The sequence below is a fragment of the Salvelinus alpinus genome, chromosome 2 (assembly GCF_045679555.1).
Source record: "Salvelinus alpinus chromosome 2, SLU_Salpinus.1, whole genome shotgun sequence".
NCBI classification, from domain to species: Eukaryota; Metazoa; Chordata; class Actinopteri; order Salmoniformes; family Salmonidae; genus Salvelinus; species Salvelinus alpinus.
In genome coordinates, this window is record NC_092087.1 from 51,103,595 (window position 1) to 51,119,908 (window position 16,314).

Consider the following 16,314-nt stretch of genomic DNA (forward strand, 5'->3'; position numbering starts at 1 on the left):
ATGGGTTGAGTAAAAACCTGCACGCACATAAGCAGAAATCAACACACAAAGTTTAGTAAGTGAGAGTGGCAAGACTAATTGCATAACTCACACCACTGTTCAGCAAGCACAGACCCATCGCCTTTATTATACTGTTACATAAGGCGGCCCCCAGGTACAGTTTCTCATGAGAGGACTCATTGGCGTACCATGGAGTGAGATCTAGCTCGACCAGCCAGAATGTTCTATCTATAAACAGTCAATGCAATGTCCACCACAGCAACATAGCTTAGTTTACTCAAACCCTAAACAACAAAAACACCTGAAAATTTGAAGTAGATAGCTAACTGTGTTAGCTCATCGGGGAAACATTTAACGAGTCATAACGTTACTTGCATGACTCGCTACCTGCATCAGAGGTTAGCAAGAGTATCTACAACTTTAAGGTGACAGTTAGGTAATTCATTATAGACATCTGCAGTGTAAAGTTAGCAAGCTAGTAGAAAACGTAGATATGTTGTAGGCTACAGTGCAGTAAGGGCTAACCCGCTAGCCACTTTGACAGCTAACTTGCTAGATGTCGCTCCGCCTGGCCTGGTTAGCTACTGGTAGCGTTAGCTAGTTTTGAATGAGTGATTCAACGTAATGCGACCAAGGCAAGAGGGACCTGGCGGGTATGTTTGGAAAACAATTAATTGCTGAGTAGATTAACATAGAGGACGACATATAGCTAGTTAGCAAGTCGGGATGTTAACAGTTTCATGAACAGTTGACGTTAGCTAGCAAACGAGTAACGACGTTAAATGGATGACATGAAATAACCAAGCTAACGCGCAGGCCTTAACGTTACTTGGCCAAAAGACTGGCACATAGCTAACTAAGTACATAACTAGGTTACGAATACAATCAGACATACAGAATATCGAATGTCTACATGTCTACATAGCTAAATAGTTAGTTACTTAACTAGCTGGCCTGCTGCTGACTCGTTCACTCCCCCTGCCACCGCCCCTGAAAGAAAACGGACATAACATCTTCCATGAATCTTCTTACCAGTATCTGCTCCGTCTTGCGTCTCCAAAAACGTATTTACACCCCCCGGCAAAACACTGTCTTCAAACTTTCTCTAGACAGAAGTACGTTTTTATTGGAATCGAAATCTCTTTCCTGCATCATCGTGGGACGCCATCTTGATTTGTCAGCCTTCCTATGGTTCCTGTTTGATGTCACATTTTCACATCATGACGACACAGCCGTAGATAAATATTACTGCGTTCAAACCTACTGGGAACTCGGAAATCCGAGTTTTCAAAACAACTGGGAATATTGATAACGACGATTGATAACGACGAATAACGACTGGGAAAAATCGATGTGAACGGTCATCCAACTCGGAATTCCAACTCGGGAACTTGGGCCTAATTCAAGAGCTTCGACTTTCCGACCTGAAGATCACTGACATCCTGATTTGACCTCGTATTTTCTGAGTTCCCAGTTGTTTTGAACGCGGCATATGGTGCTTTCGCGACAACTGGGAACTCTGGGGATAATAATTTTGGTCAAATCATGAAGTCGGTGATAATCAGGTTGGAAAGTTGGAGCTCTTGAAAGATGCCAGAGTTTCCGACTTGAAATTCCTAGTTGAATGACTGTTCACAACGATTTTTTCCCAGTCTGAACTCTTTTTTCCCGAGTTCCCAGTGGTCTTGAATGTTGTGTTGCTTCCATGCTGTGTTGTCATGTGTTGCTGCCTTGCTATGTTGTTGTCTTAGATCTCTCTTTATGTACTGTTGTGTTGTCTCTCTTGTCATGATGTGTGTTTTGTCCTATATTTTTATTTAATTCATTTTTATTTTTAATCCCAGCACCGGTCCCCACAGGAGGCCTTTTGCCTTTTGGTAGGCTGTCATTGTAAATAAGAATTAGTTCTTTTTTTTTTACCTTTATTTTACTAGGCAAGTCAGTTAAGAACAAATTCTTATTTTCAATGACGGCCTAGGAACAGTGGGTTAACTGCCTGTTCAGGGGCAGAACGACAGATTTGTACCTTGTCAGCTCGGGGATTCGATCTCGCAACCTTTCGGTTACTAGTCCAACGCTCTAACCACTAGGCTACGCTGCCGCCCCAAACTGTAACTGTCTTGCTGACTAGTTAAATAAAGGTTAAATAAAATAACTAAAATAACAACAAAACAATAAAAACAAAACAATAACAACAAAAAAACACTGAACTCGGAAGTAGGAGATTTGCCCTGCAATATTGAAGAGGAAATTATAAGTAATTTATTCTTTGAATGTATTTGTACTAAGATCTTTTTTAGATCAACTGGTGCTAGGGTTCGGCTCGATGGTAAAAATGTTTGACTTTTGTTTGATGATAAGGATGTAGATCAGAACAAAGTATATACACTATATATACAAAAGTACCGCTTCAAATTAGTGGATTCGGCTATTTCAGCCACAACCATTGCTGACAGATGTATAAAATCGAGCACACAGCCATGCAATCTCCATAGACAAACAGTGGCAGTAGAATGGCCTTACTGAAGAGCTCAGTGACTTTCAACGTGGCACTGTCATATGATGACACCTTACCATAAAGGCTGTTCGTCAAATTTCTGCCCTGCTAGAGCTTCCCTGGTCAAGTGTAAGTGCCGTTATTGTGAAGTGGAAACGTCTAGGAGCAACACCGGCTCAGCCGTGAAGTGGTAGGCCACACAATCTCACAGAACGGGACCCCAGAGTGCTGAAAAATCGTCTTTCCTCGATTGCAACACTCACTACCAAGTTCCAAAACGGCCTCTGAAAGCAACGTCAGCACAATAACTGTTCGTCAGGAGCTTCATGAAATGGGTTTCCATGGCAGAGCAGCCGCACACAAGCATAAGATCACCATGTGCAATGCCAAGCGTCGGCTTGAATGGTGTAAAGCTCGCCGCCATTGGACTCTGGAGCAGTGGAAACACGTTCTCTGGAGTGATGAATCACGCTCCACCATCTGGCAGTCCGACGGACGAATATGGGTTTGGCGGATGCCAGGAGAACGCTACGTGCCTCAATGTATAATGCCAACTGTAAAGTTTGGTGGAGGAAGAATAATGGTCTGGGGCTGTTTTTCATAGTTCGGGCTAGGCCCCTTAGTTCCAGTGAAGGGAAATCTTAACGCTACAGCATACAACTACATTCTAGACGATTCTGTGCTTCCAACATTGTGGCAACAGTTTGGGGAAGGCCCTTTCCTGTTTCAGCATGACAATGCCACAGTGCACAAAGCGAGGTCCATACAGAAATGATCTGTCAGAACTTTACTGCCCTGCACAGAGCCCTGACCTCAACCCCATCGAACACCTTTGGGATGAATTGGAACACTGACTGCAAGACAAGTCTAATCGCCCAACATCAGTGCCCGACCTCGTTAATGCGCTTGTGGCTGAATGGAAGCAAGCACCAGCTGCAATGTTCCAACATCTAGTTAAAAGCCTTCCCAGAAGAGTGGAGGCTGTTATAGCAGCAAAGGGGGGACCAACTCCATATTAATGCCCATGATTTAGGAAGGACATGTTCGACAAGCAGATGTCCACATACTTTTGGTCATGTAGTGTATAACGAATCTCTTCATCATGTAAGGAAAATATTACATACATACATAAATGCAAGTAGGCAAAAGAAAGCAAAATATTTTTTATTATTGAATTTGATCTGAAAATGCTGCAAAGTCTGAAAAACAGTAAAGCAAAGCAAACCCTGTATTTTTGTTTAAATGTGTATACCCCTGTGTATACATTTTGTCTCTGTTATTTGGTATACTGTTTTGTAAGATATGTTTCTATATTGTGTTATATGCTATTTGTTGTTGATAAAAAAATAAACAAAAATAAAAAAGGATGGCATGCAATTTTTTTCATCGTAATCTCTCTGATAAAAATGATAAAACATTAAATTGAATTGCACATAATAGTTGGGCATGTTTATTTTCTAAATTATAATAAAAAGATAGGAAATGCTACACTTTTGGATTACACAAACATGACTGAAATTGGACAAAAAATGTAATTCTCTCAGAAAATACAAAATGTTATTAAAAAATCATAAAACAAATAAACAAAAAAAATTCACATCCCAGTGCAATGTATAGTATTTTTTTTGGTCCATCATCCGTGGGCTACACTGAAGCGATGTTCCCAAACATTTTCTTTATAGGATTTGTGTCACCCTAACCTGGATTCTGTCACGTTCCTGACCTTATTTTTCCTTTGTTTAACTTTGTTTAGTTGGTCAGGACGTGAGCTGGGTGGGTAGTCTATGTTTTGTGTTTCTATGTTGGGGTTAATGTGTTGCCTGATATGGTTCTCAATTAGAGGCAGGTGTTTGACGTTTCCTCTGATTGAGAACCATATTAAGGTAGGGTGTTCTCACTGTTTGTTTGTGGGTGGTTGTCTTCCGTGTCTGTGTATGTTGCACCACACGGGACTGTTTCGTTTGTCGTTCGTGTATGTAGTCTGTTCCTGTTCGTGCGTTCTTCGTAGTTTGTAAGTTCTCAAGTCAGGTCTGTCTACATCGTTTATTTGTTTTGTAGTTTGTTAAAGTGTTTGTGTTTTGTTCTATCATTTAAATAAATTATTATGTCAAACTATCACGCTGCGCTTTGGTCCAATCCCTACTCCTCCTCTTCAGACGAAGAGGAGGAGAACGACCGTTACAGATTCATTACTTATTTAAGCCCCGTGAAATATATTCTGAACTGGGGTCAAGAGAATATGATGGCTAGTCAGTCAAGTGTTTCCGTGGACCACTATAGGCCGGGAAAGAACAGCTAGTTTTCTCTTGAGCGCCCATTGCCAACGTCGTTGAGTTAATTGATAATTTTCATAAAACAGAGACTAGATTATAAACCCAAGCTTGGGGATCCAATGTGGGTAGGAGATTGCGCAAAAGCAAATCTCCATGAGATCGTTCAGCATTATGCATGATGACCTTTTCAGAACAAAATAGCACATGCGACAAAGCATATATCTTCATCTGATCCTGACTACAAATTTCTTTAAAGCCACAGTCCTTGACTTTGTGTTTCAGCCCAACGGCAGCCCCACCACTTGGTTTGTTATAAAGTTAAGGGATGGGGCTGAGGAAATTTAACTACTCTCAAATCCAAACCCAAGTCCCTGCGACTGTTAGTCCAATAGCTTAACCGTTACACAAAGAGGTCCAGGTTAGGTGTTGTTGTCAAGACTTCCGCCGGAGTCGGTCCCTCTCCTTGTTCGAGCGGCATTCGGCGGTCGACGTCACCGGCCTTCTAGCCATCACCGATCCACTTTTCATTTTCCATTTGTTTTGTCTTTGTTTTTTACACACCTGGTTTCAATTCCTCCATTACATGTTCATTATTTAACCCTCTGGTTTCCCCCATGTTTGTGTGCGTGTTTGTTTTATTGTTAAGCTGTATCTGACGGCTGGTATATTGTTACCGGGTTTTGTTATTACGCCCGTTTATTTCGTGCACCATTGTATTGTGTTTATACGGGTGTTTTTTCTTGAATTAAATACCTTGTCCACGCATCTCAGCTCTCCTTCGCCTGACTCCTTTCACCAGTTACCCACAGCCTTGACAGTTGTACTAACATGTCCCTTTAATTCACTCTCACAAGTCCCTTGTGCCCATACCTTTGGGACACACTTTACCAGGGTGAAAGTCCCACTTCGAACACCAATATAGTGAATTCATGGGGTATCTCAACTCAATCTGAGTCTCTTAACGAGATTGCTGGGTGTTGATGTAAGCCCGCTACATCATCAGCTAATTGAAATTACCATTGAAGAACAGGAAATATCCCAGATTGTGCCTTTAATAGTACTATCAGCCAAACTGGACTTCCTTTCCTTCCAATGCTTTGATCAAGGAGGGGGGAGATGCAGAATAAAAAATAATAATAGTGAAGACATCAAAACTATGAAATAACACACAAAAGTTAAACAAATCAAAATGTATTTTAGATTATTCCATATGTGTTATTTCATAGATTTGATGTCTTCACTATTATTCTACAGTGTAGAAAATAGTAAAAATAAATACCCTGGACTGAGTAGGTGTGTCCAAACTTTTGACTGGTACTGTATATATATATTTTTTCCCGGCACTCCTACTTCCTGCGGCTATGTGGTTGGTATGGTTTACAAACTTGGGAACCAAGCTCGAGTGTAGCCCTGTTATCGCCTGGACATGTTGAAATATCTTCACGCCTAGAAAAGTCTCCCATAGTTTCAAAGTACTGTAACACTTGAATCAAAGTGGGATCTGTTAAACTCTATCAATCACGTTTTATACAAGTCTCTTTAAAAAAACATGGTTATTTTTAAATTAAAGTGTTAAGATAAGGAATATTAAGAGATAGGGTACTTACTGGGATGTAGTTCCAGTCAGGATTTTGTCTGTATGGCTTCCCAGAGGAATAACTCTTACTTATACTGTAGAGAGAGAGACACACCTCCACACCTCACCTCCTTCAACGCAATAAACTTAATAGACAGCTGCGTTTCGTGTGTGCGTGTGTGTGAGAGAGAATAAAATAATCTGCCAATATTTCTTGATATTCTTTCATTTTACAAACAAATCGAATTAAATAGTGCATATTGTCCATTGGGTTTTATAAAATGTATTATAATTCATTCTTTATATGTACAGTATGTGCGATTTACAGTACCAGTCAAAAGTTTGGACACACCTAAGCATTCAAGGGTTTTTCTTTATTTTTACTATTTTCTACATTGTAGAATAATAGTGAAGACATCAAAACTATGAAATAACACATGGAATCATGTAATAACCAAAAAAGTGCTAAACAAATCAAAATATATTTTATAATTTAGATTCTTCAAAGTAGCCACCCTTTGCCTTGATGACAGCTTTGCACATTCTTGGCATTCTCTCAAACAGCTTCACCTGAAATGCTTATCCAACAGTCTTGAAGGAGTTCCCACATATGCTGAGCACTTGTTGGCTGCTATTCCTTCACTCTGCTGTCCAACTCATCCCAAACCATCTCAATTGGGTTGAGGTCTGGTGATTGTGGAGGCCAGGTCATCTGATGCAGCACTCCATCACTCCTTCTTGGTCAAATAGACCTTACACAGCCTGGAGGTGTGCAAAGAGTGTGCAAAGCTGTCATCAAGGCGAAGGGTGGCTACTTTGAAGAATCTCAAATATAAAATATATTTTGATTTGTTTAACACTTTTTTGGTTACTACATGATTCCATATGTGTTATTTCATAGTTTTGATATCTTCACTATTATTCTACAATGTAGAAAATAGTAAAAATCAAGAAAAACTCTGGAATGAGTAGGTGTGTCCAAACTTTTGACTGGTACTGTATATACTGCAATTCAGCATTTAGATGAAATATTCTCTTCTCAGGTAGGCCTATTAATAATTTATGAAGCAATATGAGAAATACAAGCAATAAGCATGAGGATTAAAGACAGATAAAAATAAATATCCGGGACACACGAAAACAGCGTAAGTTATGTTGAATTCACCAATGGAAGCCATCAGGCTGTAATTTCATAAAGTAGATGGCTTAACTGTTGTCTCATTTATACTAGCTTGTGTGTCCTATTGTACTTTAGTAGTAATTTACACCCGTGTGTGAATCCTTTATCTTATAACTATTTGACAACCAAGATGACATTTTCTGTAGGCTACAGCAATGACCCGTTGGAACCAAAACTTGGCAAGGAAATGTTTTAGCCTACAACACGTTTAAACTTTCGGTCTTGTAGAAGATTCCTCATGTGTAGGTGTGTGTCTAGGATGAGGTGTGTGGCAATACACGGTGGTTTGATGTGCAGCCCGTTGGCAGTGCTTGCTGTGACTTGTAGTGCAGTGCATGGCAGGCGGTATGGAAGCGGGCCTAAATTAATTGACAACTCAAATCATTGCCCTGACCAGATTAAAACGTGTCATAGGCCGGATTCAGCCCGTGGGGCTTGTGTTTGATACGTGTTCTAGAGTGACTCTAACTTGTTTTGTTATTGCTTTAATGGTATGAATTGTAAATGGGTTTGTCCTTGTCTCCCTAGGCAGAAGGGAGACTAGGGTATAGAAACTAATTACCATTGAGGGTTTTATACCCATCATCTGGGTGCCAATTCACCATATTTTGTTGTCACTATTGAAAGTCCATTGTCTATCAACTCTATCTGTAATTTATACGTGAGTAAAAACTATAGGCTTTAATTACATTAAATTATGTTATTGACGATACATTAAAAACCTGCCAAACAAAAACAAAGTGCACATCATTCTGAGAAGACCGCGCACGTTGGACGTGAGTCTAGCTACGCAAGTACGTCGTGGAGACACGCGCAATGATAGCCGGAAGCATCGATAGGGTGAGAATATAATTCGATGAAATTCAGTGTAGTTCGTAAGTGCAAAGCTTTCACTGTCTGTCTTTTTCACGAAAGTTAGCTCGATAAAATACAGACCTCTCGACGTGGCGGTGGAGGAAATGCTGTGGAGAAGGCAGTTCCTTTTTTCGACGAAGTTACTCGGTGGTGTTTGAGCTGACGTGGGGAGAAGTTCGAGATGCCAGAAAAGAGCAGATAAACAAACAGCCAGCGGATTAATCAACTGAGCGACTGTCCGAACGGGGGCTAACCAGGGGACACGGGGGAAATGTCAACGAGACCAATTCGTCGCTAGAGTTTTGGACCCAAGAATGGCTCAAATAATTTTCTAACGTTGTTGTTTACCCTCATGCCAAGTGCCAGCAGTGGCACAAAGAAGAAAAATACCACGCGAGGAGAGATTTTTTTTCCAATGTGTTCCTGTCCAGCTTGTCAAGATAACAGTTCTGTCAATATGAAACTTGATATGATTTGACTGTATGCTTCACCAGTTACAAACTAAATAGTTTGCTATATCCCATTGAAAACAGTACAAGATAGTACAAACACTGCGTGGATATAGGTAATTAATGTTTAATTAGCTTGAATCCATTCGAGTTGTCAAAGGCCTAATCGTTGCAGTCAGCCTCAGGCTTTGCTACACGATACAGAACTTGTCCTACTTTGAATTTGACATGAATTTGCTATTTGCCAGCCTTGTCATTGCTCTCTCTGTACTCAAACTGCATGAAAATCTTCCTTAATAGCCTTATTAAACTATTGTATAATATTGCTCCTGAGGTTGAATAGGAGCCAACCTTATAAATGTATGGCCTGTGTATTTATTGTAGCCAGTAAGCCAACAATGTCCAGTTATTAGTTGATTTGTTTGTCATTATATGTCAAATAGTAAACCCACAAGGAGAAAATACATGAATTCTGAAATGTCCCCTGGTGTCAGAAGTGGGATAGCCATGGCCCACCATTCGACGCCCAGTTCCCAGAAGGCCCTGATGATGGAGCTGAAGTCCCTACAGGAGCAGCCAGTGGAGGGCTTCCGCATCGGCCTGGTGGAGGAGTCGGACCTTTACAACTGGGAGGTGGCCATCTTTGGACCCCCCAACACACTGTACGAGGGAGGCTACTTTAAGGTGAGGCTACTGTGTAGGGGTGTAGCAGGTTTGTGTGTGGTGAGCCAACCGTGGAGGGAGGGGGGTGGGATGTACAACACGCTGCTTTGTTGCCTAGGGGTGTAGCAGGTTTGTGTGTATGTCTTCAGGTGTTTCTCCCTCCAATCTCGCTCTGTCTCTCTCTTTCCCACTCACCCCCTCCCTAGCCAGTCTCCTTCCCACTTGCAGTTTGATCGTTATGCTCCAGACTCCTATTTTTAGCTGTGGAAGGATATAAATGGCACCTAAGCATAGAGCGAGCGAGGAAGAGAAGGGCATGATGAGACTCTTCTCCTTTCCCCTGAGTGACTTATTCAGTGTGTCTAGTCCACCACATTAGCATAGAAGTCTGGTGAGAGGGAGCCCACATCCAGGCCATGGCATGTACTCTTCCAAGTGGGCAAAACTGGTTGCAATGACATCAGTGCAATGATCATTATAACTTATTTTGTGAGTGATGTCATTGTCAGGTTGTATACTGGTTTTAAAGGGAAGTTTTGTAAATGTTTTTCTAGCAACCACAAAATATGTATTTATCTGGTTATCGGACCAAATAACTACTAGGGCTGTGATGATACCAGTGTCGCAATATTTTTTCCACAATGACTAAAATGTGATGTCTTTCTGAGGAACAAAGATGTCATGTGACTGTAATCTAGTTACATGACGTCTTCTCAACCAGATAACCGATTTACAATTAGAGAACGACCAATCTTGATTTTATTTTTTAGGGTCGATACCGATTTCTGGGTCTCAAGGAGGCCAATATTTTAGACCGATAGTCAATATAATAAAATGTTAACATTTTGGTGACAAAATGCCATAAACAGCCATGTATGCATTAATGAATCAATTTGAAAATCAAACAATACATTTAACTTTGTTGTTACCAATCTAACTACATACCAGCATGGTAATTTAATATTATATAATGGTAAATCTCTTGATAAACTGTGTAAATTAAGATTGCATAGTCCTACTTACAATACAGGTGTATTAATATTTAATAGGAGTGTGTGCATGCATTGCGTTACTGAACTTGTTTTGGCTGACCAGTGGTGTCTATGGTGCTACAGATGACAAAATCTGTTTGCTTTCCATTTGGGACTTATTAGCCTACTGATCAACAACATTTGCGTAGAAGCAACACTCCAGCATGTCATGCCTGTATGGAAGGACATCATATAGGCACTGCTGTTAGTTTGAGAATATAAAATAACATATATTCAATGGAAATTGGTCCAACATAACGTCATGATTTGTGATCACAGATAGTGTTTTTATTAATTTCATCAGGGAAAAGTTTTTTTTTTTCTCCAGCTGTCAGGACACATCTCTAAATAACTCAGCTGCCAGGACGAAATTAGAAACAACTCAGTTGGCTAGTTCAAATATCTGTCAAGAAATGGGCAGGTTGTAACTTGATCCTATTGCTACGATTGGCTAGAGCGAGGCTGTAACTCTGCTCTCTTTCACATCTCCTCACCGCTCTCTCCATTGCTCATATCACTTGTTACTGTTTATTGCTACTATGAGAACTAGCTCAATGGTGATGACATTTGCTTCCAAGCCATGAATATGGATAATATCTAACAAGGAGAGCGAGGGTTGTAAAACAGATGAAACGACGATGGACGTTCTGTCTAAATTACTCAAATCTGCCCATAGTTTAAGAAGTGAGGATGCACACATGCTCGCTGATCTAAAGCTTATTGGTCTATAAACATGCAGGAAAATTCTTAGGTAGCTAAACCTATTGACAACCTTTATTGTGGTATTTTAAAACACTACTTTCCCTGTTACGACAATCATCTAATCCAACTATTAACTGTCAGTTTACAGATATGATTGCGGCTGGTCAGATCAGCGCACCAGGAAATGGCTCGTTGCCAAAAAGGATGCATGTTCAAAATGATAACCAGCTAACATTAGCTAACTATGTTGGGTATTAGCTCCTATCCGATCTTAGCACCATGTTTATCTAGTCAGCTAGCTAGTATAGTAGCTAATATAGCTAGCTAACACCACATGAAAGGGGTTAATTAGCAAAATAACAAGAATGCACCAATTTGTAAGTCGCTCTGGATAAGAGCGTCTGCTAAATGACTTAAATGTAAATGTAAGTTTATTGTTTGCATGTGTTAAGTGCTCTGTTTAGTAAAAGAATATAGGGGCCATAAAAAATCAAATTTTATTGGTCACATACATGTGTTTAGCAGATGTTATTGCGGGTGTAGCAAAAGGCTTGCGCTTCCAACAGTGCAGTAATATCTAAGTTTCACACAATATACCCTAAAAAACATGTAAGTCATGTAAGAACACGTAAGAATGGATTAAGAAATGGATTAAGTATATGTATGTATGTGCATATATATTAGTTGAAGTTTGCATACACATAGGTTGGAGTCATTAACTCGTTTTTCAATCACTCCACATATTTCTTGTTAACAAAATATAGTTTTGGCAAGTCGGTTAGGACATCTACTTTGCATGACAAGTAATTTTTCCAACAATTGTTTACAGACAGATTATTTCACTGTATCACAATTCAAGGTATTGGAGTGGCCATCAAAAAGCCCTGACCTCAATCCTATGCTTGTGCGAGTAAGGAAGCCTACAAACCTGACTCAGTTACACCGACTCTGTCAGGAGGAATGGGCCAAAATTCACCCAACTTATTGTGGGAAGCTTGTAGAAGGCTACCCAAAACGTTTGACCCAAGTTAAACAATTTAAAGGCAATGCTACTAATTGAGTATATGTAAACTTCTGACCCACTGGGAATGTGATGAAAGAAATAAAATATTAAATAAATCACTCTACTATTATTCTGACATTTCACATTCTTAAAATAAAGTGATGATCCTAACTGACCTAAAACATGGAATTTCTACTAGGATTAAATGTCAGGAATTGTGAAACTAAGTTTAAATGTATTTGGCTAAAGGGTATGTAAACCTCAGACTTCAACTGTATACACACACATACATATTTATGTATATATGTCAGAGCAGCATTGGACTACGATACAGTGGCATTTATATAGAGTACAGTATATACATATGAGATGGATGATGCAATATTTAAACAGTTAGTGACTAAGATACTGTAGAATAGTATAGAGTACAGTTTACACATGAGATGAGTAATGCAAGATATGGAGACATTAAAGTGGCCAGTGATTCCTAATCTGTCTATAGGCAGCAGCCTCTGATGTGCTGGAGATGAGTGATGTAGTATACAATACAGTATATTCTTATGAAATGGGTGATGCAATATGTAAACACAATTTAAAAGTTACTAAGATAGCGTAGAATAGTGTGGAGTGCAGTTTATACATATGAGATGAGTAATGCTAGATACGGAACATTATTACAGTGGCTGATGATCCATTTCTAAATGTGGCCAGTGATTCCTAATCTGTCTATAGGCAGCCGCCCCTGACGTGCTAGTGATGGCTGTTTAGCAGTCTGATGGCCTTGAGATTGAAAAATAGCTTCTGTCTCTCGGTCCTAGCTTTGATGCACTTGTACTGACCTCGCCTTCTAGATGGTAGCGGGGTGAACAGGCAGTGCCTCGGGTGGTTGATGATCTTTTTGGCCTTCCTGTGACATCGGGTGCTGTAGGTGTCCAGGAGGGGAGGAGTTTGACCTCGGTAATGCATTGGGCAGAACGAACCACCATCTGGAGAGCTTTGAGGTTGTGAGCGGTGCAGTTGCCATACCAGGCGGTGATACAGCCCGACAGGATGCTCTCAATTGTGCATCTATAAAAGTTTGTGAGAATAAACTGACGAGTTTCAGAAGAAAGTTCTTTGTTTCTGGCCATTTTGAGCCTGTAATCGAACCCACAAATGCTGATGCTCCAGATACTCAACTAGTTTAAAGAAGGCCAGTTATATTGCTTCTTTAATCAGAACAACAGTTTTCAGCTGTGCTAACATAATTGCAAAAGGGTTTTCTAATGATCAATTAGCCTTTTAAAATGATAAACTTAGATTAGCTAACACAACGTGCCATTGGAACCCAGGAGTGATAGTTGCTGATAATGGGCCTATGTAGATATCAATTTAAAAAAGAAGCCGTTTCCAGCTACAATAGTCATTTACAACATTAATCATGTCTACACAGTATTTCTGATCAATTTTATGTAATTTTAATGGACAAAGGCAACAAGCAAAAACAAGGACATTTCTAAGTGACCCCAAACTTTTGAACTGTAGTGTATGTGGCAATATTATTTTCTGAAGCTACTCTGAACATATCCCAGCCCGCATGATCAAAACAATCTTGAAGCGTGGATTCCGATTGGTCAGACCAGCGTTGAATAGTTCTCACCACAGGTGCTTCCTGTTTGAGTTTCTGCCTATAGGAGGGGAGGAGCAAGATGGAATCGTGGTCCGATTTGCCGAATGGCCTTATAAATGCATTCTGGAAGGTAGTATAGCAATGGTCGAGGGTTTTAGCAGCGCGAGTACAACAGTCAACATGTTGGTAGAATTTCGGGAGCCTTTTCCAGGAACCTGATCCAAAAGGGAAGCAGTGAAGTGTATCAAGTAAAACTCACAACGACCTTATGTCTGCACAGGGCATGTTTTGAAACGATGATAATACTATCTGATGTGAAGCAGAGCAGTGCATCTCCCCAAAGGGATGGGGCTGCTGGACACAATGTTCTCACAGACCTCCATGCCCGCTCATACATACAGACACACTGGGCCCCCAATAGCTCATATACATTAACATGACAGACAACCTAGGGGATTGTTCTCATGCTCTCTGAATTGTATCCAACTAATTGTCAGGGTTATTTGGCTTTAATAAATGGAATTAAATATGTCTGAAGCTGATGGTCATTTCTGTTGTCTCTATCAGTCTCACATCAAGTTCCCCATCGACTACCCCTACTCCCCGCCGACCTTCCGTTTTCTCACCAAGATGTGGCATCCCAACATCTACGAGGTAAATGTATTCCCAAAGTATATGAATCCAAACATATTTGAAGAGTTTTCTCCATCCAGAATTTGACTGTTTTTTTGTGTTCCAACAGAACGGCGACGTGTGCATCTCCATCCTCCACCCTCCCGTTGATGACCCCCAGAGCGGGGAGCTCCCCTCAGAGAGGTGGAACCCCACCCAGAACGTCAGGTACCTCAACCCGCTACAAACATCGTGTTCATTAATTATGGCATGCAATTGAAAACGTTTTTTAAAAATTCGCTACGGAGAACAAAAATAAGCTATTTTTATTTGCTGCCTAATGAGTACACTTTGGCTCAACCACAAAGCTCAAACACTTTCAGATACTCAAGATGCACTTGATATAGCTTGATGAAACGGTGGAATCAAGCGAGTAGTCCCAAAAGGGCAAACATTGCACACCTGTATTTCAAATTATTTCCCATTTGTATTTGACCTTGGTCGGTCTATCGCACTTCACATGTTTACACATTTTGAGCACAAAAAAATGTAAATTAAAAGACAATCAACCTTTAGACTATATGTTGAAACAGAGGACTACACATGCAGAAAAAGCCATTGACATCACAACCTTCCAGATCTTTGGGGGAGACCAAAAGACAATATGGAGTGTCATCATAATGCCTCAATTGCATGTCAGAGGTTTAAAGTGCAGAGCTCAGGAGTAGACACAGTCCCTAACAGTCAAAGTGCCAAAAAGATAACACATGCCAGTCGGCGAGACACTTTCTCAACCCCCGGGGCAGGTTGAGAGTGCTGAGTGTGTGTTTAACCAAACATCCAGAGAGGAAGTAGCATCTAATGGAGCCACATGGGTGAGATGGTGAGGTAACATTGCTGTCACAGAAGAAGTCAGTTCAAGTAACTCAACCATTCAAGGAAATCAAGTAAAGCCACATTACTTAGAAGCTACGGTAAAGGACCCATTGTAAATTAAATATTCAGGTAATAGGTATGTTTTAGAGAACATAAAGTCAAATTTAGTAACGTGTGTGTGTGTACAGGACCATCTTGTTGAGTGTGATCTCTCTGCTGAACGAGCCCAACACATTCTCACCGGCCAACGTGGACGCCTCCGTTATGTTCCGCAAGTGGAGGGACAGCAAGGGCAAGGACAAGGAATACGCTGAAATTATCAGGTAGGAAGAACACATGCACACTAACCCAACCATTGATTTACCTTTTTCACAACAAAGTTGACACACACACACAGTCACAGTGAGTGAACCCTTTGCGATTTCTCTCTCCCCAATTCCCCCCCCCCCCCCCCCAACAGGAAGCAGGTGGTGTCCACGGTGGCAGAGGCGGAGCGCGACGGTGTCAAGGTTCCCACTACGCTGGCTGAGTACTGTGTCCAGACCCGGGTTCCCTCCCAAGACAGCAGCTCAGACCTGCTCTACGACGACCTCTATGATGATGATATGGAGGAGGAAGAGGAGGATGAAGATGAGGAGGAGAGCGACATGGAGGCAGGGGGGACTAGTGGAGGTGAAGAAGGGGTCACTACTGGCTGCTATGACGACGACCAGGAGGATTCTGGGAACGAGGACTCTTGATGATGACGAATGCCCCAAATCGACGCACCACTCCCTGCCACATCCGATCCTAGCTCCCTTCTGATCCTGTTAAGCCTGGATCATCCCCTAAAACAAATACATGTGTCTGGTGCATTGATAGTAAATTAATAACTGGACAAATTAGTGGAATTCCAATTAGAGGCGTGGTCGACCACAAAATAAAACTAAAATATCTTTGCGAATATAATTTGTGTAGTTAACAGCAGTCGGAAATGTCTTAATTTGTC

At 40.8% G+C, this 16,314-nt stretch overlaps 2 protein-coding genes across 3 annotated transcripts in view; one reads left to right on the top strand and one right to left on the bottom strand.

Moving 5' to 3' along the window:
• LOC139564469 (ubiquitin-associated protein 1-like) overlaps positions 1-1,213 on the bottom strand; it is a 34,856-nt gene extending 33,643 nt beyond the window's left edge. The window contains exon 1 of the mRNA XM_071384013.1: positions 1,033-1,213. The gene's annotated coding sequence lies outside the window, so the exon portion shown is untranslated. The remainder of the gene's footprint in view (positions 1-1,032) is intronic.
• A 7,188-nt stretch (positions 1,214-8,401) lies between these two features.
• Positions 8,402-16,274, top strand: LOC139564473 (ubiquitin-conjugating enzyme E2 R2-like). 2 transcript variants are annotated; one of them, XM_071384033.1, is made up of 6 exons: positions 8,402-8,946; positions 9,325-9,514; positions 14,406-14,492; positions 14,581-14,678; positions 15,515-15,649; positions 15,787-16,274. In XM_071384033.1, exons 2-6 carry the CDS (start codon positions 9,338-9,340, stop codon positions 16,064-16,066), a joined length of 777 nt encoding a protein of 258 aa, XP_071240134.1. In that variant the 5' UTR covers positions 8,402-8,946; positions 9,325-9,337; the 3' UTR covers positions 16,067-16,274. The 2 variants fall into 2 exon arrangements, with proteins under 2 accessions (XP_071240134.1, XP_071240128.1); XM_071384027.1 differs by having other exon boundaries at positions 8,811-8,946; positions 9,274-9,514; positions 15,787-16,269.
• Positions 16,275-16,314: the final 40 nt, after the last annotated feature.

What these genes read in the sequence shown, in the direction of transcription:
- LOC139564473 (XM_071384027.1), top strand. Translation starts at nt 9,296, where the DNA reads ATGAATTCTGAAATGTCCCCTGGTGTCAGAAGTGGGATAGCCATGGCC. An exon ending in ACGAGGGAGGCTACTTTAAG is followed by an intron (nt 9,515 to 14,405) that starts GTGAGGCTACTG and finishes TGTCTCTATCAG; the next exon opens with TCTCACATCAAGTTCCCCAT. An exon ending in AACCCCACCCAGAACGTCAG is followed by an intron (nt 14,679 to 15,514) that starts GTACCTCAACCC and finishes GTGTGTGTACAG; the next exon opens with GACCATCTTGTTGAGTGTGA.